The sequence below is a fragment of the Camelina sativa genome, chromosome 17 (genome assembly GCF_030686135.1).
Source record: "Camelina sativa cultivar CO46 ecotype springtype chromosome 17, ASM3068613v1".
NCBI lineage: Eukaryota > Viridiplantae > Streptophyta > Magnoliopsida > Brassicales > Brassicaceae > Camelina > Camelina sativa.
In genome coordinates, this window is record NC_141896.1 from 15,044,488 (window position 1) to 15,069,572 (window position 25,085).

General features: G+C 37.0%; 1 protein-coding gene, 1 long non-coding RNA gene and 1 pseudogene across 7 annotated transcripts in view; all 3 read left to right on the forward strand.

The window, feature by feature from the left end:
- Positions 1-4,581: 4,581 nt before the first annotated feature.
- LOC147923770 (putative 1-phosphatidylinositol-3-phosphate 5-kinase FAB1D) lies at positions 4,582-11,298 on the forward strand (annotated as a pseudogene). Its single transcript, XR_015587288.1, has 13 exons — positions 4,582-4,717; positions 5,150-5,315; positions 5,397-5,430; positions 5,533-6,117; positions 6,245-6,389; positions 6,474-6,827; positions 6,953-7,696; positions 7,809-8,143; positions 8,289-8,415; positions 8,622-8,777; positions 8,897-10,192; positions 10,301-10,574; positions 10,668-11,298. The product of XR_015587288.1 is annotated as a putative 1-phosphatidylinositol-3-phosphate 5-kinase FAB1D (transcript).
- Positions 11,299-13,126: 1,828 nt separating this feature from the next.
- LOC147923771 (PR5-like receptor kinase) lies at positions 13,127-22,358 on the forward strand. Of its 2 annotated transcripts, XM_087495532.1 has the most exons (5): positions 13,127-13,300; positions 13,387-14,082; positions 20,739-20,781; positions 20,910-20,944; positions 21,039-22,358. In XM_087495532.1, exons 1-5 carry the CDS (start codon positions 13,258-13,260, stop codon positions 22,205-22,207), a joined length of 1,986 nt encoding a protein of 661 aa, XP_087351658.1. In that variant the 5' UTR covers positions 13,127-13,257; the 3' UTR covers positions 22,208-22,358. The 2 variants fall into 2 exon arrangements, with proteins under 2 accessions (XP_087351658.1, XP_087351659.1); XM_087495533.1 differs by lacking the exons at positions 13,127-13,300; positions 13,387-14,082 and adding an exon at positions 20,181-20,304 and having other exon boundaries at positions 20,529-20,781.
- Positions 22,359-22,997: 639 nt separating this feature from the next.
- The window catches only part of LOC147923772 (uncharacterized), an 8,955-nt gene continuing 6,867 nt past the window's right edge, over positions 22,998-25,085 (forward strand). For 2 of the 4 annotated variants that reach the window (XR_015586905.1, XR_015586904.1), the window contains exons 1-2: positions 23,087-23,374; positions 24,144-24,241. This is a non-coding gene — a long non-coding RNA (uncharacterized LOC147923772). Of the gene's footprint in view, positions 23,375-24,143; positions 24,242-25,085 lie in introns of all 4 variants that reach the window. The other 2 variants (XR_015586906.1, XR_015586907.1) reach the window with 2 other exon arrangements.

Sequence of the window (25,085 nt, forward strand, 5' to 3'; positions counted from 1 at the left end):
GACTAGGGTTCGAGGAACGCCTGGTGCACCAATAACCTACTGTGGATTTGGATGAATAGTTCCAATTGCCCAGTGAGGGGTTAGGATCGATGCCCTGCAGGGCCAGCTTGGGGTCCGTTGGGGCGGCTAGCAGTGAGGCTAGTGGGGTCCACGGGACAGTTGTTACAATAAAATAAGAAATGGAGTTCCCCACCATCACTCAAAATTGTAAAGAAAGAAAATGGCCTTTCGAAGTTTATGTATACTACTCAGGACAAAAGATCAACACCAACAAATCACTGATAACATTCAGATCAAGGGTGCCAAGACAATTACATAGTAGGCTCAAAACTATACTTGAAATTCCAAACCATGGTGGAGGTGGTAAGTATCTAGGCCCCCTAGAACAGTTTGGTAAAAAAAACTGTGAAATGTTTCATTATATATAGACAAGGTCAAACAAAGAACAACTTCCTTATTTATCCTCAACTGGTAAAGAGATTCTAACCAAATTTATAGCACTAGCAATGCCTGTCTATTCAACGTCTTGTTTGAAGTTACCGATAGGAGTTCTATCAGAAATTGAATCTATCATTCAAAAAAAATTTGGTGGGAAAACGCATACCAAAATAGAGAAATCCATGGTTTGACGGTAGTACAAACACTTTCAACCGAGGTGTTTTTTACTAACAATATTTGACTGTAGTACAAACACTTTCAATTCGGGGTATTTTTTACTATCTCTTTGGCTTTCAAGCCAATTGTATGCCGATTACATTAATTCATCAATATAATTCATTTTTGACGTTAAAAATAATTTACATGGTTTTTGAATTTTTGTGAAAGAGTGAATTTTGAGAAGAAAAATTAATATCAATAGATGTTATATTTATATTAATAATGACAAGATAATTACCAATTTATAAAAATAATTAAATTACAAAAATTAACAGAAACTTCAATTAAACTACAAAAATAATAATAACTATTTGTAGTCTTTAACTTTGTTTCACAACTACATTTAATAATTTTAATTTTTAGCAAAATTAAATTTTATGTCTGATAAAATTTACTAATCATAGAGAAATTATGTTTAAAGATGTTAATTTAGATCTTCGTAATGTTTTAATATTTATAAAAGTTATGCATGATGTTAAATAAATATACAATCTTTTTTTTTTTTTTTTTATGTTTAGCATTGTATTTGTAATCTCTTTCTTACAACGTTAATCTTTCTTTGTAAGATGTTTATAATGGAATAAACATATATTGGACTTTAACCAACAAGATAATAAAACATAATCCATCAATAATGATAATACAACAAAAATATTTCTTCTCTACAAAATTTTTATGTTTGAAACATCTTTCCTAATTATGAAACTTACGCATGCTATAGAAAAAAATAATTTAATTTCTTGATATCTAAGATTTTATGTAGACCTTATACTTTTTTCCTTGATATTTAGGATTTTGGATTTTACACATTCTTTTACAGTAATCTCTCAGGGAATGCAAACAAAATAATACAAAGTAACAACTTGTACAAAACATGTTTTTTTTTAACGACTGTTTTCATTTAAGCATAATGTAATGAAGAGCACTTCTAAGAAAATGAGGAACATAATAATGAAAGTAAAACCTACTATTTATTCAAAAAAAAAAAGAAAGTAAAAACTACTATTATTTGTTATAGCATTTCTGGCTAGTAGATTAGCATGGCGATTATTTATTACAAAACATGTTTATAGCTTAAAACGCGTTACAGATATATAAGTGAATGTAATTAGATAAATATTTTTACTACCTATTTTGCATTGGTTAAAGAAAAAAAGCTAGAATAAAATGATTCCAAATACAATATTAAATCCCAAACAAAAAAGATATTTTTCAGGTATAATCCTTGATTTTAACAAAGAATAAAGACGTTACAAATATAGAAAATTATCATCATTAAATAGAATTTTGATGTATGATTAAATTTTCAACAAAGTAATCTATATATATATATATATATACATATAAAGGTAATATAGATGTTGGTTTAAAAACTATCTGTAATTATATATATATATATTTGTGTTGATTTTTGAATTTCTTTACTGTAATTTTTGTATTTAGAAAATGTGAAAATGTAATGCCTTATATTAGAATATAGAAGTGACCTTTCATCTCCAACATATCTCACACGTGATTCTTCCTTCCTTTCTTTCCTTGTGAGATATTTCTTTCTTCTAGATCTTTCTTCCTTTCCTTATGAGATATTTCCTTCTTCCTTTCCTTATGGGCCTCTTTCTTATAAGGCTTTTGCTACTCTCACATTGCACTCACAGCCTTCTTTCATTCTCCATACGGCCCACACGGCCTTACCAGTCTCTCTTATTGTGTTTGCGGCCTTACTGGCCGCTCTCATTCCTCTCATGGCCTCACCGGCCGCTTCTCTTCTTCTTCCATAGTTTGGCCTTACCGGCCTCTCTCTCTCTTTTCCTTCTTATATTCTAATACCTTACTCTAACTTTTAACTATGTATATCTTCCAAAAATGCTTAACTTTTTAGTAGTTCAGAAAATTATAGCCTATTCATTTTCACATTCACCCATCTACTTTGATAAATAGTACATGCATATTATGTATCCATTGAAGTTTGGACAGTCATTATGATTATTTATTTGGTCAAAAGCATATGAAATATATATATATATATATATATATACCACTTATAAAATCATGATATTGGATACTCATCTAATATACTCGTTAGTATTTATCATTGTATATTAAATACTTACTATAGCATATGTTCCTATAGGATGCTAACAAGGTAGTTAAACATACTTATACATCTAAGTTTTTTTTTTGGTATTTAGCCTTTGAATTTACAAACTTTTGGCAATAAGTAGTAATTAAGAACATATGAAAACTTATTTATATTTACTCATTATATATTTTTAACACTTTTACAATTTTATAAAATCATGTATAATAAGGGACATCCATCTAATTTTTTTTGGTATTTAGCCTTTGAATTTACCAACATTTGGCAATAAGTAGTAGAACATATCCATTAATTATGATAATACATCACAACTATATTTATACACATCAGTTTATACACCTGTAAAAAAAATTACTATTTATAAAAATCACATATGGCGACTGACAACAATTATTTAATTTCTTATTATTTATAATTCTTCATTGTATATTTCATCTTTAAGGATGTTTAACAAAAATTTCATCAACTATGATAATTTAACAATATATATATATATATATATATATATATGTTAATTAACACTTTAAGTTATCTATAAATTAATATGTGATAAATTAATAAATTATTTCGGTTATGAGTTGTGTCAAAGTAAAATTTAACATAATTCTATACGATAATATTTTTTAAAAAATTATGTAAATACATGGTCCATAAATACTATAAATTAAAGTAATAACTGTATAAATTTATCAAAATATATACATATATTATATAGTTAAGAAAATTTAGTGAATATGACTATACTCTTGTTTTGTATTTTGTCTTAAATTTGCATTATTTGTTGTTAGAGTTTATTTCTAATAATTTTGGGGTTTATTACATGATTTTTAATACTTCTAAAAAAAATCTAAATATTTGTTTAAAAAGTAAAAAGTTAGGTAAATTAATAATTTTATAAATTAATAAAATATTTTGCCTTGAAATTATAAAATCATGTAAGTTTGACTGTACATTTGTAACGTCTTATCATTCATAAAAATCACGCCATGAGTTTTGACCAACGGCTAATTTTGTTTTGGTATTTAGTAATTTAGTTCTGTAATTTAAATTTTTGCTCTGTAATTTTTGTTTTTAGGTAATACGAACAAATCTACAAAACGTAACGCCTTACATTATTAATTTATTTGTAATTTGTATCATCCAATTTTTTTTTAAAAATTTATTGATACAAATGAAAGATGCACTAGAAAAACAAAAATCCTAATCTACTTACTTCTTAAAAATATATGTATTACCCTGTAATTTTACACATTCAGCCACATACTTCATTGATCATATGTACATGCACTATGTAAATCCATTGAATTTAGGAAATTTATTTAGTCAAAAAGCATAGAAAACAGACTAGAGAGAAAGAGAGAGACAAACGAAGTACCTATTCATATAGATAGACCTAAAAAAATGTGACTACTCATCTCATTTTTTTTTTTTGTTCAAAACTCATCTCATTTTTTTATTAACTAGTAAAAATAGCCATATTAGAAATTTATTCATAAATAATCATAATCTTTTATTATAATTTCACTTTATTCATTTTTTGTGTGTGTGTCTTTTTAGATGTCTGTAAACAGATTTAACGGTCAAGACCCAAAAAAAAAAATGTCACAAGTTTATTTTATTTTAATTGAAATAAAGTTTTTTATTTTATAGGAAAAGAAGAATGGTAGGAGAAAGGAGGAAAGTGGAGCCCACATGTTTTAAAATATAATAAAATGAATATTATTCTCTTCTTTCTTCCTTGTCCTCCTCCTTCTTCTTCTTCTTCTTCTTCAAAAACTTGGTCTCTCTTCTTTCTCATCACCGTCGACTCCGTTTCTCATTTTCCTCTCAAACACATAAAAACTTCAATTTCTCTCTTCTTGTTTCACTGTGAAGCCACAAAACTAAAGAAGAATCTGTAAATGTTTTAGGTTTCTCCAACCTCTTAAAACTCTCAAATCTCTTCTTCCTTTGCTTTCCGCGGTGAGTCATTCTCATCTCTCTCTCTCTCTCTCTGCTTTTTTTCCTTTCTTCGTCTTGTTTAATTTCTCCGGCGAACTCAAATTTGAAAATCGATTTCACTGTTCGCCGCGTCGACTCCTAAATTGTTGATTTATGAATTGTTTTTTTATTATTTTTCCTTTCGTGTTCTTCTTCTTCAGTAGAGTTGTGTACAGAGAGATTTGAAAAATCTGAATTGATTTATGAAATTTTCCCGAAAATCTTTAGATCTTTCCCCGAAATCTGTGCGTCTCTTTGTTTTTATGGCAAACTCGGGATATATCATCATATCATATCTCCGTCGGTCGATATTATGTTTTCCTTTTTTCGAAGATTTGTGATTTGGTGGTTGATTTTATTGATGAAGATGATTGATTTGTTTCGTTTACGCGTTTTCCTTTGGTTTCGAGTTAGGTGGCTACTTCTGGCGTTCTTGGTCCAGTGGACCGTGGTGGTGTTACTGAATCTCGTAGCGAGACGCAAGAGACTGGTTTGTTAACCGGACAAAGTGTTGTTGTTGAGACTCCATTGATGACGCCTTCTAATTCTTTGTCCAGTAGTAGTGAACGCTCTCTCTCAGGTATTTCATATGTTCTGTATGTGACTCAAAACCCGTAAATGTTGTTTCTTAATCATTTGGTTTGGGTATTGTTATTATCAGGTGAGTGTTCGGTTGATGGACACTCTGATGATAGGTATGAATGACCAAACAAACATGACTTTTTTTATATTCGATTTTGGATAATGTTTGTTTAAACAGTATGTTGATTAAGATTGTTCTGTTTATCTTTTGTTAGGGGTAATGAAGATGAGTGTTCAAGTCATAGTAGTCAAGAAGATGTGGAGTGTACCAAGGAGCACAGAGTGGAGCGTTTAGAGCGTAAGTCCAAGAGCATGCCGAGTGATATTCTTAACATTTTGGATGAGAAGGCGAAAGAAGACGGTGTTGAGAATGTGCAATTCTTGTCGGATCGCGAAGATGATAGTGATGTTCCGGTTTGGGAGCCTCCTGAACCGGAAAATCCTGAAGATGAAGAAGACGGAGTTTTTGCTGACGATGATGATGATTGCTGTGATGTTCTGAATGGAGTAAAGCAAGTTTGTTAGGGGATTCTAAAGATGAAGCTAGTGAGAAGAAATGGTTTTATGAAGAAACCCAGAGAGTAATGCTTGAGGAGGCACATTCAAAGTTTCAGTTCATTGTGAGTCAACTTATTAAGTCGGCTGGGTTCTCTATGGAAGAAGGTGAATACTGGCTCGAGATTGTTGCTAGGTTGTGTTGGGAGGCTGCTTCACTACTGAAGCCAGCTATTGATGGCAAAGCAGTTTCCAACTGAGTACATCAAAGTGAAATGCATCGCAACTGGTTCTTTCAATGACAGGTATTACAATTACCCGTTGTTTCCTTAGACTTTGCATTTTTTGATGTTCATAAAAATTGCTTATGTTTTTTTTTTTATTCATTTTCCATCTACTGGTACTCTCCTAATAATAGATTTATTTTTGCAGTCAAGTTTTCAAAGGCTTGGTTTTCAAAAAGCATGCTGCTCTCAAACACATGGCAACTAAGTATGAGTATCCTAGTATAATGTTAGTCGAAGGAGTACTGGGACATCCAATAAGTGGATTTTCTTCTCTCCAATCAGTGAATCAGGTAGGGGAAGCAACGTAACTTGGCATTCACCAGTTTGAAAGCTTTCATTTGGTAGTTTCTGATTATACTCTTTTACGCCAACAGGACGAAGGTTATCAAGTGAAGTACGTGAAGCCTGTTGTTGATATCATAGATGCTACCAAGCCTGATGTCATGCTAGTGGAAAAGTCTGTTTCACGTGATATCCAAAAGTCGATTCTTGATAAAGGGGTCACTCTGGTGTTTGACATGAAGCTCCACCGTCTACAGAGAATTTCTCGATGTATTGGTTCACCAATTTTTTCAGTTCACTCTCTGTCTGGTCAGAAGCTAAAGCACTGTGAGTCCTTCCGCATTGAGAAGATTGTCGAGGAGCATAATGCTGTGGGTGAAGCCGAGAAGAAGCCAACTAAGACGCTGATGTTTTTAGAGGGTTGCCCTACCCGACTTGGCTGCACGGTGAGTTCCTGATTGATTGTGTAGTATGACTAATTCTTTCAAAAATTTGAATTTGTCACATTGACCTAGGAGTTTCTTGTAGTCTACCTATGATTATCTGATTTTGAAATTTTGATATGTGGCAGATTTTACTTAAAGGATGCCACAGCGATAGGTTGAAAAAGGTCAAAGAAGTAGTACAATATTCATTTATCCTGGCATATCATCTAATGCTGGAGGCTTCTTTCCTGGCTGATCGGTATACAATGTTCTCAACCATCTTTACAAAGGAAGCTGCATCATGTGTTATGCAAATAGAAAAGTTTCCACTATCCCCTTCTCCTGGTGAATCTGCCTTTGAAACAGTTGATATTGGATTCGATGAACGATCTATTCTGATAAATGGGGATGCAGATGGTGAGAAAGATGAGAACAGGGAACCAAATGGAGATCATGTCTTCTCTCACGAGCCATATAATCCAGTTATTTTCACTGGTTTCTCAACTTTGTCTGCCAAATTAAGTAAATATTTAGGCTTTGTTCAAAATCAGGAGTCAGTTCCAGTTTCTGTGGATACAAATGTATCAAATATCAGCAATCTTGATACGATAAGGGAATCTGTGGAAGATACTGAAGAAAAGGATGAGACTAAACAGTCTGTGTCACTTGATCCTGAGATCCCAGTAAATATGAGTTCAGATGATGGAGACAGATCACAAACAGAGAATGATATTGAGAGCACCTTGGAGTCTCAGAGTATATTGGTTCTAGTGTCTAAGAGGAATTCCCTCAGGGGGATAATGTGTGACCAAAGGCATTTTTCACACATTAAGTTTTACAAGCACTTCGATGTTCCCTTGGAAAGATTCCTGCGCGATATGTTTAATCAGGTTCGACTCCGTTGCTCTTGTCAGTTTAAAATAAAATGCTGTTTTGTTCTTTTGCCAAGGTTCATTTGTGTTCGTAGCTCAAAATTTGTTTATGGAACTGTTCATGATGCAGAAAAACCTATGCCAAACGTGCGAGGGAATACCGGAAGCACATCTTTACTATTATGCTCATAACAATAAGCAACTAACAGTCGAAGTCAAGCGAATTCCTTTAACAAAATGTCTATCTGGTGAGGCAAAAGGAAAAATCTGGATGTGGAGCCGTTGTGGAAAGTGTAAAACAAAGAATGTGTCTCGGAGATCCACAAAAAGAGTGCTGATATCGACTGCTGCTCGTAGCTTGTCATTTGGAAAGTTTTTGGAGCTCAGTTTTTCTCAGCAAACTTTTCTGAACAGATCGTCTAGCTGTGGACACTCTTTCGACAGGGACTTCCTTCACTTCTTTGGGTGTGGTTTTTGATCTATTTTACTTCACATGTTCTAACCAAGTAGTTAAGTATCATTTTAGTTACTCTATAATATGGGCTTCGGAGATGTAACACTGCAGATTTGTATCTTTAATTATATATTTTGAAACTTGTATACACTGCAGATTAGGCTCCATGGTTGCTATTCTCAGTTACTCCCAAGTCACATCCTACACAGTGTCTCTGCCACCCATGAAGCTGGTATCTAGCGTTTTGATAAAAGCGGGTTGGCTTGAGAAAGAATTTCAAGGAGTAAGTTTCTACTCTGCGTTATTAGTGTTGTAGCTATATTCGTCATACGTGGTCGTAGAAACAAATATCGCTGATTTAATTTGGCATCATTAGCTTTCTTATCAATTTACATTTTCTGCCAAATAGCATGTCTTGCTTGAGAAGTATGCAAAATTAATACACAAGATGATCAGTTTTGTGCTGATTATTTCGATTTCCTTCTTCAGGTATTTACTAAAGGGATCTCCTTGTTCGAGGACGCTGGTGGTTTTCTAAAGAGACTAAGATCGCAATTCAAAAATTCAGATCCCAGCTACCAGTGTGCACATAAACTCCTTTCTAACATTGAGGAGTTGCTGGATCACGAGCGTCGCGTATTTGAGGTTAGCTAGCTTTGTAACAATTGCATATGGTATTACAACTATCTATGTTAAGTTCTAGAGACAAGCTTACTTATATCTATTCATCCTTTTTTGGACACATCCTTATTGTCTACAAAAAGGAAAACATCAGGAACTCGTTTGACAAGGCGAAAACCATAGATGATGTTTCGCACAGACTGCTCCGCTTAAACCGCATGAGGTGGGAGCTTCTGCTTCAAGCTCTCATCTGGAACTACCGGTTGCAGTCGCTGGTTTTGTCTAATCGTTTGCTACCTTCAAATGATGAGAAGAAGATAAGTGAACAAGGTGTGAAGACTGTTTCAGAGGCTGGAATGGCCAGATATGAAAATGATGACAAATCATCTGATTCTGGTAGCAATGAAGTCATGGACACTCCAATTGTTGAAGATAAGGAAATACCAGTCGTTGGTGCGTCTGTTGGGGACAGTAGTCAAGTGGAAGAATCGTATGTGCCTGAAGACAGTGAATTGCAAACTTTGAGCAGCTCCATGCCCGAGAAAACATCTCCCAACAACAATCATTTTGACACCCATTTGGCTGTTAGTATCCATTCAACCAATGAACAGGAAGAAGATAAATCAGTTCCAATTACTGGAGATTCACTGGATGGCGAGGTTGCTTCTGCCTCTAATGGGCCACACATAGTAGGTTGGGATGAATGGTTTTGGCTTCCATTTGAAGAGCTACGCTCGAAGCGCATTGTCGATGTTGAGAAGGAATACTTGTTGAAATTTGAGTATGTAAACAATTTCACCCAAGAAAACCTTCAGACGGTGAACCAGATAATCACTGAGGAAGGTTCACGTTTGCGCATCTCTTTGAGGGATGATGATTTTATTGTGTCAGACTATGAAGACGAACTCTCCAGCCTAATCGCTTGTGCGCTTGCCCACCTGAACATTGATGAGAACAAATTGCCTCTGTCAAGGTGTATACATGGGTCTCTTGAAGGGTTCTTAGATAAAGATCAAGATTCTAAGCAAACTGCTGACCGTGAGGCTTCCCGTTTCGGGAGTGAGAGTACACATCGGTTGGAAACACTACCCCCTCCGGAGGTCCTTGTTACTTTTGGGTCACTCAAATCAATTGGCAAACCCAAATACTCTATCGTGTCCCTGTATGCAGATGATTTCCGTGACCTCAGAAGACGCTGTTGCTCATCAGAGCTTGATTATATAGCTTCACTAAGTCGCTGTAAGCCATGGGATGCCAAGGGTGGTAAGAGCAAATCTGTGTTTGCTAAGACTTTGGATGATAGGTTCATCGTAAAAGAGATCAAGAAGACAGAGTACGAATCATTTGTGACATTTGCTCCGGAGTATTTTAAATACATGAAGGACTCTTATGATCTAGGCAACCAAACTTGTCTTGCCAAAGTTCTTGGGATCCATCAGGTAATGACTCTACAATCAGTTTTTGATCATTAGACCACTATAATTTTCCTTGATTCCTTATAAAATGAATAGGACTTAGTTTGAAGGATCTTTGATCGCTATTTTCAGGTAACCGTAAGGCAGCCAAAGGGTGGAGGGAAAGAGATACGACACGACCCTGATGGTCATGGAGAATCTTAGTTTTGGCAGGAAAATAACTCGTCAGTACGATCTCAAAGGCGCTCTGCATGCTCGGTTTACAACCACTTCTGCTCATGGCGCAGATGATGTTCTATTGGATCAGAACTTTGTCAACGACATGAACAAATCCCCGCTTTACGTTAGCAAAACATCAAAACAAAATCTCCAAAGAGCGGTTTATAACGACACCAGCTTCCTAACGGTGAGTTTTTTTTGTTTCATCTCTCTTTCTCTATTGGTATACTATGAAAAATATGTTCATTTAGTCAGTTTCTATTGTGTAAACAAATCGCAGAGCATAAACGTTATGGACTACTCGTTGCTAGTTGGAGTTGATGATGAGAATCATGAGCTAGTGTGTGGAATCATCGATTATCTAAGACAATACACATGGGACAAGCAACTAGAGACGTGGGTGAAATCGTCTTTGGTGGTGCCAAAGAATGTGCAGCCGACAGTGATCAGCCCGATTGATTACAAGACGAGGTTCAGGAAATTCATGAAGACGCATTTCTTATGCGTCCCTGACCAGTGGTGCGACCAAGGAGACTCTTGAGGACAAGAAGTATATGATTTATAGTTTGGGGACAGATGATATTTGATTATACCCGGTCTAAATCGCCCATCCTCTACATGATGACCAAAAAAAAAAAAAATCTATTATGATTCTTTTATTTGATTATAGCTTCACTTGTGTATATAGAGACAAGTCCAGTTTCTATTTACCCCGTCATTGTGCAGTTTTTTAGCAAGTTTATGGGGTGGATTTAGCGATTGAATTGTCTCTGCCTTTGTTTTTATCCATTTCATTGAAAGGCAGATTCAAGCAAGTGAAGTTTGTACCTAAAAAAAAAGTCAGTTTGTGGCATATGAAAGTGTTGTTTTTGTATTAAAAAGAAGAAGAAAAAAAAGTGATTATTGTTACATTTGTTTGTCAAAGCATTTAGTGTTTACGCAAGTCACTAACCTAACCGCTACAACTTTCAATCCGTAAACGATCACTTGATCCAAGTAAATACAGACATATGAATCTAAAGCGAACTCAATCTGTTTAGTCGAACAATTCAATATCATGATCAATAGATCCACACCGCATGGACAACAAGTCCGTCTTACCATCCGTTTTTGCCTTGTAAAATAATTGGGCAAGTTAAACGTAGGTTCGGATCCGGTAGGATTGGGGTTATCCATTTTGACCTCCCACAGTTCTGAGTCTTTGTATATTCAGGTGTGGAGAAATGTATAAGTGCCACTCAAAATTAAGTGATATTCACATTAGTTGAATTTTTCTAACAAACTTAGGATGGAATTATATTAGCTTGAGACTTCTCATATATGTTACAGAAATCAACTTAACAGAAGGACAAACACGTTGGATACATACTTTTGGTAGTTTGAAGATTGGAATACGTTTGTAGCCCTTAGACCATCTTTACTGGAGAGTACTCTTAGGGGTACTCTCATTGTTGGGCCCCAAAACACAATATTAAACCTATTTTTGAGTCCAGTTTGTTGAGTATCTTGCTTCTGGTAGTAATTCGAGCAACATCCTGAGTAATGCGACGTGGCGTTTTGCCATGTGTTACAAGATAAATATAAAAGTTTGTTTAGTGCTTTACAAATACGAATTGGCTTTTTTTTTTGTTTTGTTTTGTTTCGATTTGTTTGTGGTTGTGGTACCTTCAAACTTTAAAGCTGGTGAAGTGGCAAAGTGAGTGGGTTATGATTTTAGGTAACAAAAGATCGTTAAACCGAGAAAAGATGTACGGTGAAGATGATCTAAGGTTAAAGAATCGTAGACAATAGAAAGAATTTTATGTATATTATTCAATGGTACTTTACATGGTTTTTATAGAATACAATGGAATCTTATAATATCTAATTACAATCAATGTAATATACGATCACAATAGTATCAATTAACCTTGACCAGATCTTCGTTAACTTGTTGCAAAAGTTGCAGAGCTGAATCCGTAATAAAGGTTACTTTCAATGTTGACTTGTTGACTTAAAACGTTGACTGCACATTTGCTAGTAAAGTTTAAGGGGGGTGTATTCAACTTGACATTTTAAGTGATTTGTGTGAAATTTACAAATTCTATGTTATTCAATCATGGATTTCAAAAAGTCTATTAAAATCCACTGTTATTGAACTGATAATTTAAAAATCTACTTTAAAATCTATTAAAATCATTTGTTATTGAACTGATGATTTAAAAATCTACTTTAAAATCCACTGTTATTCAAAACAGTTTTGTGGATTAGGATTTTAATAATTTTTAGGATTCTGGAGGATTTTGGAGGATTTGTTTAGTTAAAAATACAGAAATCCAAATCTCATGGTTTTATGTGGGATTTGAAAGAATTTTACAGAAAATCATATGAACTTCCCTAAAATCTATCAAAATTCTAAATTTTCTAAATTCCATCAAATTCTCTAAAATCATGGTTTGAATACACCCCCTAATTGATTTGGAGATTCATTGTTATTCAAGACTAATTAAAATGATCTTGTAAAGAGTTGGAGTTCTCTTAAAATTTGTTCTATCAGCTTTTAACAAATGTGAAATGTTAATTAATTGGATTTTTTTTTTCTTTTCCAAATTAAATCATAATTAAACACGTACGGAGGTAGCTAGTAATTACCTCAAAAGACCAGACAATGAAAACAAAACACATGAAAGGACAAAATAAATGATGTGATTAGTTTAATTGTTGACTTACATAATCCCTTTAACATCCTCCACATAGATTGCATGAAACTTCACGGTAAGATTGGTAGAAGATGTGGACTACTTTACTCTTAAGTTTTTTTTTTTTTAAAAAGAAGTAGATAATTTTCATATATTAAGTCGTTTTGTCAGCACTCCATCTTTCAAGTAAAAATGGCGTTGCTCTTCCTCCTTGCTTCACATCTATTGGTCACGGGTACGTACGTTTTCCATTTTGAAATTTGAACCGTGCCGGAGTCTGGTTTATCACACAAATTTCTTAATGGTTTTTGTTATTTGTAGTGATGTCGAGGACCATTACGATAGAAAACAAATGCGAACACCCTATTTGGCCTGCAAGCTATGCTTACGCCGGAGAGCTGCAGCCAACGGGTTTCCTTCTGGACAAGGGATATACGCGGCGTACCATCAACGTGACGTCTTCATGGATAGGTTATATCTGGGGTAGGACGCTCTGTACGACCAACTCATCAGGTGGATTCTCATGCGTCACCGGAGACTGTAACTCAGGCCAAATCGAGTGCTCCGGTCCTTCCCAGCATCTGGCAACTTTAGCCGAGTTTAACCTCGCTTCTGAAAATAGGGATGACTACTACGACGTCAACGTCATCAATGGTTACAACCTTCCTTTGCTTGTGACACCTGAGAACGAAAAGTGCAAAAGCATCGGATGCGTTGTTGAGTTGAACAAGACGTGTCCATCGGAGCTGAGGTTATATAATAGCGATACCGGATCGAGCGATCCGTATGCCTGCAGGACTTCGTGTCAGAAAACCCCCTCGCCGGAAATTTGTTGTGTCGGTATAAAAAGTGTTGTAGGACCGAAAGAATGCAAGCGGACGATCTACTCAGAGAGTTTCAACAAGACGTGCCCAGGCGCGTATAGCTACACCTACGACACTAATATCAGCACCTTCACATGTCCTCGCTCCTCCAATTTTGTTGTCACGTTTTGCCCGTCTAGCCTAACAAAACCAGGTTCATTCCCCTCCACTCGCTTCTAATCATTTACGTTATCCCACTATTGGAAAGCCAATAAATCTAATATATACATAAAGGACATTTATTTGTGGTCATTATTTTAATATATGATTTTTAGGCCACTTTGTATTATCACTTGAATACATGTACAGTATATTCTAGTGGTTTATAACTTTATATTGAGTCATATACTTATTAAAACTTATTATGATTTTTTTTTTGGTAAGAAAGAGGAGACTAAGTCTCCTCAACTTTATTACGAAAAAAATAAAAAACAATTACATCCGAACTCTTCGTGGAAACGTAGTTCCTCGAGAGTCCTCCTCAAAAACCAAAAAAACAGCAGTCGGACATGAATCAAATAGAACCACCCCAAAAGGTTGAGAGAAAGCATAGTTGGCTAACCCATCCGCGAGACGGTTAGCCTCTTTATACCCGTGAGAAATTCGGACTATCCAGTCCTTTGAAATAAAGCCATAGCACATGTGTATTAGGAGAGATAAGGGGTGAGTGTCACTTATCCCTATCGTTAGAAACCCAACTACCAGCTCCGAATCCACTACAAGCTCTACCCGAGGAATCTTCCTGTCCCATGCTAGACACAAACCGTAGTAGACTCCCCAAAGCTCGGCAAGAGGTGCCGAGCAAACTCCAATGTGGAGAGCAAAACTGCCTAACCACTGCCCATCCTTGTCCCTCAAAACACCACCAGCCGTGGCCGGTCCCAGATTACCTCGTGAAGCACCGTCAGTGTTAAGCCGAACCCATCCCTGTTCTGGAACTTGCCATCCGACCTGCCTTGTCTCCCGCATAATCTCTCGAGTGTTAGCCTTAGAAGCCAAGTGAGCATTAAACACATCTCGTGAGATATCTTTAACAAAGCATACCCTGTCTCTACACTTGCCATTCTCACAAAATACGTTACCACAACGCCATTTCCATCCCCACCACACAACCATACCAAACAAAGTAGCCCACGGACTGCCATTACTCTCGCAGTTAGTAACCAGATTGGCATGAATCCACTCTAAGAGCGACTGATTAAAGAACTCTGCTCGTCGAGAAGGCCGTAAAATTCGGTCCCAAACCCCTGAGATTGCAGGACAATCACGAATGACATGAATAATTGTTTCTTCCCCGCCCTTACAAACCGGACAGATCCCCGAGCTACTCAAGTGCCTTTGGTGTCTTTCTACATTCGTCATGATTACTTGAATAGCCACCATCCAAAAGAAAACTATGTCCCTCTCCGGAACAAGCATTCTCCAAATTATACTAAAACATGATTCCATATTCGGTCTTGGGGCTGTATCCCTGGTCAGGCTTTCATACGCCGATTTCACTGAAAAGCTTCCATCTGTACTAGCAATCCAAGAAATTCTGTCTCGCGACCCCGTCACAATATCTACCATTATTGCTCTTAACTTCAGGCACACGAACTCGGGAAGGTATTGTGCAATCCGAGTAAAGTCCCATCCCACTCCTTCACGCCATAACTCTCTTACTCTGAGGCATTTAATGTCATCCGGAACTATTACCAGTGCCAAATATTCTAAGGTGTAGTCTCCTAACCACTTGTATTTCCAGAATTTAATCATGCTACCATCCCCAAGCACCCAGCCGAGACACGGGATCACTACATCTCTTAATCCCGCGCCAATACTCTGCCAAGTTGGCGACCAACTACTCTTCGTCACAAACCAGGAAGCATCCCCGACCTTATACTTTTTGCGCAAAACACGTGCCCACAGACTCGAGGTATCAAATAAGATCCTCCACCCTATTTTTGCAATCAGAGCTTTGTTCATTTTTTTAGCCATCCGAAGACCCAAACCTCCGTCCTCTTTTGGTAAACATATGTGTTCCCAGGAAACCAAATGTTGTCTCTTCTTCTCCGTCGTGCTGTTCCAAATGAAGTTTTTAGATATTTTATCTAGAGCACTCAGTGTTGACTCGGGCAGTATTATGGTACTCATAGCGTGAACCGGCAGAGACGATAGAACCACTTTTGTAAGAGTTATTCTCCCAGCTAAACTCATTAGTCGTCCTTTCCAGCCAGCCAGTCTTGAATTCGCTCTCTCGAGGAATCTCCAAAGGTGTTCTTGTTAATTCTCTTGTGGAGAATCGGCATTCCCAGATACTTGCCCAGATTCTGTGTCATTTGTATCCCACTCTTGGAGCTGATCAGATTACGGAGATCTCGGCTCACATTCTATGAAAAAAAGATTTTGGACTTCTATAGGCTCACCTTCTGGCTTGAAGCTTGACAAAACTTCTCCAGAACGTTCCAAATCACTCTTATTTGACTGACAGAAGCGTCATCAAACAAAATAAGGTCATCAGCGAAGCAAACATGAGACAGTTGTGGACCACCTCTCGACAAACAAATTGGTTTCCATTCCTTCAGACCCACAGCCTTATCTATTAGATGACACAGTCGCTCCAAACAAAGAACAAACATGTATGGTGATAACGGTCCCCTTGTCTCAGCTCTCTCTCCGGCTTGAAAGCTTTTGTTTGTTCCCCATTCCATAGTAAGTTCATCGATGGGCCTGTTACACACTGCATAATCCATAAGATCCATTTGTCAGGGAGTCTCGCAGCCTTTAACGTATCCTCCAAGAAGTCCCATCTGATCCTGTCATAAGCTTTTTCAAGGTCCAACTTAAGGAGCATCCAACCCTTTCTCCCTTTCTTGCGTCTCATTGAGTGTACAGCTTCTTGTACATTCACTATGTTATTTGTGCTAAGCCTGCCTGGTATGAACGATGCTTGTGCTGGTCCAATCAACAAGGGCATAACCCTTTTCAAAGGTATCACCATCGCCTTTGTGATGCTTTTGAATAGGACGTTACATAGACTAATAGGTCTAAATTGTGTCACCCTCTCTGGCTTAGCAACTTTCGCAATTAACACCACTAAGGCATCATTTAGTTTCTCCGACAATTCCCCCGACTCGAAAAAACGGAGTACAAAATCCGTCACCGAGTTTCCAACAACATCCCAACAATCCTGGTAGAAAACCGGCTGAAAACCATCTGGCCCCGGTGCTTTGAACTTCCCCATACTCCTCATTGATCCCTCCACCTCAGATGCTGAAAAGGTTGTATTAAGAACAGCTAAATCCCTGTCTGAAATCGGCGCAAAACCTTCTGGTTGTAACTTATCCACAATTGGATCAACATCCTCCATCGAGTACAGTCTTTTGTAGTAAGTGATCGCGAGATCCTCTAAATCTTTAGCATCAGATATCCAACTCCCATCCTCTGCCTTGAGCATCTCAATACGGTTCCTTCGGCGGCGGACAATTGTGAGGTATGGAAGTACCTTGTATTTCGATCTCCTAAAGCAATGAACTTCTCCCTTGATTTTTGGAACCAAAGCACCTCTTTCTGTTCCAAAACAATGTCAAACTCCTTGATAAGCGCCGCTTCCTTCACTAGCAAGTCATCCGTTTGCAAAACGTCCAATTGTGATTGAACTGATGCAATCTCCGCCATAAGATTCTCTTTCTTATTCTGAATGTCTCCGAACACCTCTCTATTCCACTTTTTTAACTTGCGCAAAGTATGTAAAGCTTCGGGCGTTGACACCGAATTATTCCATGACACAGCAAGTAAATCTCTAAAACCATCATGCTTTAGCCATGCTGCCTCAAAACGGAAGGGACGGCGCTTAGGATTGCCTCTCACTTCCGGTAGCAACTGGAGGTATAAAGGAGCATGATCAGAGGAGAAGAAAGGGAGATGTATAACCGTCGCCTCCTGCCACTTCAACCTTGCAGCTGCACAACACAAAACCCGATCGAGCCATTTTGCCACGAAGGTCCTTTCCTCTCGACCTCTACGCCATGTGAACTGACCCCCTTTAAACCCCATATCTATCAACAATAGATCATTCATCCATTCTCCAAAGGAGACAGAGTCTTGTGACAGTCTCCCGTTTCCGCCGGACCGTTCATCTAATCTCACAATAGTGTTAAAATCACCTCCAATTAATACTGGTTCTGTGAGATCTTTCACTTCATCCCGCAGCTCACCCCATAATCCACTCCTTCGACTCACTGTAGGTGCCGCATAGACCACTATTAAGTGAACGTTCTCCTCATCTTTCGTAATTTTTGCGTGAATGAACTGAGAAGAGGATTTCAAAATCTCCAACTCACCCACCTCAGACCGCCAAAGTAACCATATCCCACCACTTTGACCTGTCGCATCAACGCGGAAGGACTTGTCAAACCCAAGGCCTCGACAAATCCTTTGTGCCCTATCTCCACCCGCGTGTGTCTCAAACAAAGCTAACACCTCAGCCTTAAATTTCTTCAACATGTAACGAATGGCTCGTCGGAAGTTTGGTTTATTAGCCCCCCGACAATTCCATAATAAGCAATTCGTCAATAATATGATCTTGTAACTCAAACTACCGGGGCAGACTTTTATTGGCTTCTCCCATCCATCGCTCCTGTTGAATCAACGAGAGGATTCGTCTCCATCTCCGACTGGTTCGCCTCCACAAACATCCGCGAATCCACATTTGAATCCTCAATTGGCTCCTCCAGTTGAGTTATCGGCCTCTCATCACACGGGCTAGGTACGCTAAAATTCCCACCAGCGTGCCCAATTCCATCGCTTTCCACTCTCAGTCTCTTGCCTGCGGTTGACATCTCCGTCTCTCCCATCGTCAAGCCATAGAGAAGACCTGGAGTGGGCATGTTCTTTCCTTTATAATTCTGTTTCGGCCCATGCCCACTTCTGGCCTGAAACTTAATATGATTTCTCTCCTTTGGGCTTTCTCGAACTGGGCCCTTGTCCTGCCCCACCGATCCAGTGAAAACCCTTTCAATAACTTGGCTGCCACTCCTTTCTTTCGGGAAACCCTTGAGGAGGGATGTTTTCCTTATTCACTTCTGAAGTCAACATATTCTCCCCAATAATTTGGATATTCTGATCTTCCTCTAATAACTCAAACGGATTTGATATTGCGAGATTTGGTGAATCTGCGATACGGGGAATCGCCTGCAGATTTCTACCCAAAGTACCCTTCGGGTTACTTGCCTAAGAATTCGAAACCTGAGGAGCATCTGCCGTCCCACCACCACGCCTCCTTACCGTCGTAAACCCATCCTCATTTTGTGTTTGCGACCTAATTACAGCCGGGGCACTACGAGAAGTTTTCTCGGCCACATTCTCCGCTATATTTGCCACCGTATCCTCCATGACCCTCTTTGGATAATTATGCACGGCATGGCCGTAAATGCCACAACCCGAACAAATGTTTGACATCCTCTCATATGCAACGTAATATCTGTTTCCATTGACCAACACGGACCCTTTCAGAGGTCTGGATAGATCAATCTCCACACAAACCCTAGCAAACCGTGCTCGCTCAAACATACGTGTAGTTGTGTCCACTTTGACTGGTGTCCCCAACCCCTTAGCAATGCCAAATAATATGGCCTGGTGGTAGAAGTTTACCGGAATGTTAGACAGACGAACCCATATATGAGTTGTGACTATTTCATCACTCATAGGATTAAAATCCGATGACCACCGTTTCACCAACAAATAGCTTCCAAACATCCTCCATGGCCCTCCCGTGAGCGCCTCAATAAACTCCTCCTCCTTCTCAAAACGTATCATGTAAAACTGGTGTGGTAGATCCGTCACTGTCATCCATCCCTTTGGTTTCCACATCTCTCGTAGTTTCTTGGTCAAGGCCTGTATCGCAACATTTTTCCCTAAAACTCTTACGATCAAACACTGCTTCCACAACCCATTCATGGCCTCCAGGACTTCCTCCTCGATAGTAATCACTGGCTCCCCATCTTCACCATCTGGGAAAGCCAGATGCATTCGCTCCGCCACAAACTCATTCCCCAACATCGCCTCCGGCGAAGGCCTCCCCCCTGTCATGAAACCCGTCACCCTCTTCACCCACTCCGCTCCGTCTGGTGGATCTCCTGGTGGTCTACTCCCATCCCCAACATCCATCATGGTAGCATCCCGCACCTCCGTCGCCAAAACCCTAACATCGCCTCCCTCTCCCATGCTTCACTTTTCTTTTTGTACCTGGATTTCTCTTCTTAAAAAAACTACTTATTATGATGTTGACAAAAAAGAAGAAGCATTATGCATAATTTTGGCACTATAATCACAATGTGAATTATATTAGAGGGTCATAGACTCGTACACTACAAATTAGTGGGTTTACTACTTGTAAGTTTCTTTTTTTTCCCACACACATTGAAAATATATTGAATTTAGGGGAAATCATTACAAAGTGTTTCATAGAGCCATTTGGGCTATAATACATAATCAGCATAATGCAACTTCTCGTTACATCCAGATTTAGCTAAAGTATGTGCAACACTGTTACATTCTCTTTTTGTAAAACTAAAAATAGCATGGTGTAATTTTGATGCCCAAAGTTTAATATATTACAAGTTATATGTATATATTGGTGATACGTAATTTAAGTTACTTGTTGGAAAAGAACACTTCCATCAATGAATGTCTCGCATGATATCTAAACATTTATAAGAAATATAGATTGATAAACTCATAAACCTGGTTGAGCGACAAGAAAACTCGAGCATGAAATGCATCTAATTATTTTTTCTTTTTGTTAATCGAATCGAAATCTTTGTTTGATAGTATCTGTACAAAAACCTCCATTGTGGACCGGCGAAGAGCACAGGCAAGTGAATTAATCGCTTATGACTTTATATGTTTAAAAGTTAATTTTTGTGGGAAAGTTTTGCTTAAAACAATTTCACTAACGAAAACAACAAGAAAATGACATAACTTTTAAAAATATTTGTGCAGGGCAGCCAAACCATGGAAGCTAAAACTCATACTTGGTACACTTCAACCGTGTGTTATTACAATCAACTGTCTTATTCATTAACGTTATATGTATATAGCACGTAACTTTTGATGCTTCTTCTCTTGTAGGAATTTCATCAGTTTTAGCTTTGATGATCATTGTTGCGGTTGTGGTAATGGTGAGAGCATATAAGATGAAAAAGAGTGATCCGAATGGGCAAAACATTGAAGAAATTGTAATGTTGAAACGATATAGTTATGTACAAGTCAAGAGGATGACAAAATCATTCGCAAATGTTCTTGGAAAAGGGGGATTTGGAACTGTCTATAAAGGGAAGTTACCTGATGGCAGCCGAGATATAGCAGTGAAAATCTTAAAAGAGTCAAATGGGAATGGGGAAGAATTCATCAATGAAGTAGCTAGTATGAGCAGGACATCTCATGTTAATATCGTTTCTCTGCTTGGATTCTGCTTTGAAAGGAACAAGAAAGCTATAATATATGAGTTTGTGCCGAATGGATCCCTCGACAAGTTCATCTCTCAGAAGATGTCAGAAAAGATGGAATGGAAAACGTTATTTAACATTGCGGTAGGTGTGTCTCATGGCCTAGAGTACCTGCACAACCGTTGTATATCAAGGATTGTACATTTTGATATAAAGCCACAGAACATACTCATTGCCGGAGATTCTTGCCCCAAGATTTCAGACTTTGGTCTTGCTAAGTTGTGCAAGAATAATGAAAGCATAATGTCAATGCTAGAAGCGAGAGGCACGGCGGGGTATATTGCCCCTGAAGTTTTTTCCAAAACATTTGGAGCAGTTTCTCATAAGTCGGATGTCTATAGTTATGGAATGGTGGTTCTTGAGATGATTGGAGCGATAAGCATAGAAATGAATGATGGATCCAACAACACTTCAATGTATTTCCCAGATTGGATTTATAAAGATCTTGAGAAGGGAGAAAACATGAGCTTTTTGGCAGATCAAATAACAGACAAAGAAGATGAGAAGATAGTAAAAAAGATGGTCTTGGTGGGTCTTTGGTGTATTCAGACCAATCCATTTGATCGTCCACCAGTGAGCAAAGTAGTTGAAATGTTAGAAGGAAGTCTTGAGGCTCTGCAGATTCCACCTAAACCTCTTTTATCTTTACCCGCGGTTACAATTCATAATACTGTTGATGCGATTCAAGAGACTCCGAGCTTTTCAAGACCAAGTGTAGATACTTCACACAATTCCGAAGAACCAATTCAAGATATTGTAAAAGAGAATCAAGATAGCTTAAGATCTTTCTAAACCACAAGCAGCAAGTAAGATCTTGCGATCTCCTTACCCGTTTGTTGATGAATTCCAAATTAGATTTTGTTCTTATTCACCATTATTCATTCATGTGGAAATGACAACCCAAAACATTCTTTGCTTATAGTAAACTAGGTTCAGACCCGCACATACGTCCGAAATTATATTTATACATATATTGATTTAGTCTAGTATTTATTACTTAAATTTATATTAGTTTGGTTTCAATCTGGTTTGCGAATCCAGATAACTTGTGAACCATATTAATCACATAAATTTCTACGAAACATATAAACAATCAAATTCCATAAAAATCTGCCAAAAATGATTAAACATTATGAACTGGATAACCTAAACAGAGATGTAAAAAGGATCAATCTCGACATGTTAGACCAGCCCAACAGATTTTAAAATCTTTTGACCCAAAAAACCTATTCTGTAAAATCTACATGAGTAATTAGTATGTACAAATACTGGAATTGAAGACATGAATATAAAATCGATTTTTGTTCGGACATTAACATGTTCTTCGGTTAGCATGGGTATTCAGATAACTGTTCAGTGTTGGTTAGTTTGGATATAGTAATATAATAATCATTCGGTATTTAATAAATTTCAGTTCGGTTCAGATATTTAATAGATAACCGTACCTAACCGAAATTAATAGAATATAACAAAAAAAACAAAAACTGAAAAAGTAATAATATAATCAAGGAAAAATAGAAAGAAAATTGAAATTGGATTTTGCAAGAGTATTTAATTTTAGGGATATCGATTTGGAATTTTTGGGTTCAGATCAGTCAGTTATTTGGTTCTTGGTTATTTTGCCCAGCCGTAGACAAAAAAAATATAACACTATATTTTCGAGTTTCGAATAACTAAACATAACCCATTATTTGATAAAGCCCTACTTCCTCGATCTTATCACTCACCTTCTCCATCCTCCTCCACCTCTTCCACTACTCATCACCGTTTCAAATCCGCCACCACACCAATCACTACGGCCACTGCCATCTAAAGAATCTACTACTCTGTCAAGGATCTGATACGCATTGTCAATTGCTATACGAAAACTACCTCTCCTCTGATCCACATATTCGTCTTGTGGTCCTCTCGCACATGTACGAGATTATGAGGTCTCGAGTTCTTCTATCTCGAAAAATGGTATGTAGATTGTCTTTCAATAATTTCTTCTACTCCGAAACATGTGTTGTATTTCTTTAGAGATTTAAATATAATTCTAAGCTTTAAATAATTTAAACTTTAATCCTCAATAGTTATGTCGTTAATAGCGTTGGTGTTTTTGTGAAATTGTTGAGTGCTAGTATCAATTTTTAGATATTTTTATTCTCCATATCTTGGTCCAAACTAATCCGAAAACAGTCATGATTATACAATTTATACTTCTTTGTCTCTGGAGCTGTTTTTGTTTAACAGACAAACCTCCCCAAATCAAAAAGAAAAAAAAAAAAAAACCCAAATGATAACAATTATCTGGTTTAACAAATGCTTAATCTTTTGGCATCAATAGATTTATGGTCTCTAATCGGGACATATAGTTTTGATGTTTACAATTTAATTGTAAAGTCAGTGATTTCTTTTTCTAAATTTTTAAATGGGTAGCACATAGTCTCTCGACTACGAATATATTATATGTTTTTTTTTTTTTTTTACTTTCAGTTATTTTACAGGAACATTGATGAGAAAAATCTTCATGCGTGTAGAAGGCTCTATGCTTAAAAGATATGAGATGCTTTGATTTAACTTCTGAAATTTCTAATATATTTTCTCCCTTATTGAAAGACAATAAGATTACTTAGTTTTTCTATTGTCAAGTAACAAAAAAACAGTGATGATTAAGTAATTTTCTTATGTGTTAGACATGTGAACTTGAAGTATATTAACATATTTATTATGCTTTTGACATATTAAGGATGAAGTTAAAAGTGTGAAGAATTGTTGGTTGGAATCACAATATGAAGCAAAGAAAAACAGCATATGCAAGCTCATGCCATTTTATTCAAAATAGAGGTTAGTAATGTTATTCAATGTCTACAAAAAGGATAAGTCCAACATTCATTCTAAAATAAGTTTAATTAAGATTGTCTTCTTACTTACCTGTGAGGCTGTGAATAGTACCTAGTCCACCTGTTCTGGAAAAATTTCAGAACTTTTTTTTAGAAAACAGTTTAACATCATTAGTTAGTCTAACATCAATTAGACAAAACACATTAGAAATCAGATGATAAATACAAAGGTTATAAATTTATGCCATGGTGCTAAACACAACTTTTGATTATTTCTAATGTCCTTTGTGAAACAATAAGTTGTCGTTATGTTTGTTTTAGTTTGAGTTTGATTCAATCAATTGAATAAGTCTTGATTCCTGGTTTGTAGGAAGCAAGTAATTGAATAAGTCTTGATTCCTGGTTTGTAGGAAGCAAGTACTAGTAGTTGCAGTACTTTTAGGATCTAGTTTGTTTAAGCTCTTTAGTCTATTTAAGAGACAAAGAAGCGTTCAGATTTAAATAAGAAAGACGAGTATTATTCATATCCAATTGAGTTTTGTTCTGCTTTACCTTTAACAAGTGGTATCAGAGCAAATCAGTTGGTACTTGTCGTAAACAGTGTTACAACAGCAAACGTGAGAATGAGTGATAAGGAGATCAGCATCCCGAAGTTCGATGGTGATTATGAGCATTGGGCAATGCTCATGGAGAACATGTTAAGATCAAAAGAATGGTGGGATCTTATAGAGACAAGGATCACGAGACCGGAGAGAAACGTCATCCTGACTGGACAGCAAAGAACCGAGCTCGCCGAGATGAACCTGAAGGATCTTAAGGTGAAGAATTATCTATTTGCTTCCATAGAT

Bases quoted from the DNA above. Each gene is read 5' to 3' on its own strand.
- LOC147923771 (XM_087495532.1), top strand. From the start codon at position 13,258: ATGGCGTTGCTCTTCCTCCTTGCTTCACATCTATTGGTCACGG. The intron at 14,083-20,738 runs GTTCATTCCCCT...TTTGTTTGATAG, and splicing joins GTCTAGCCTAACAAAACCAG to TATCTGTACAAAAACCTCCA. The intron at 20,782-20,909 runs GCAAGTGAATTA...ATATTTGTGCAG, and splicing joins TGGACCGGCGAAGAGCACAG to GGCAGCCAAACCATGGAAGC.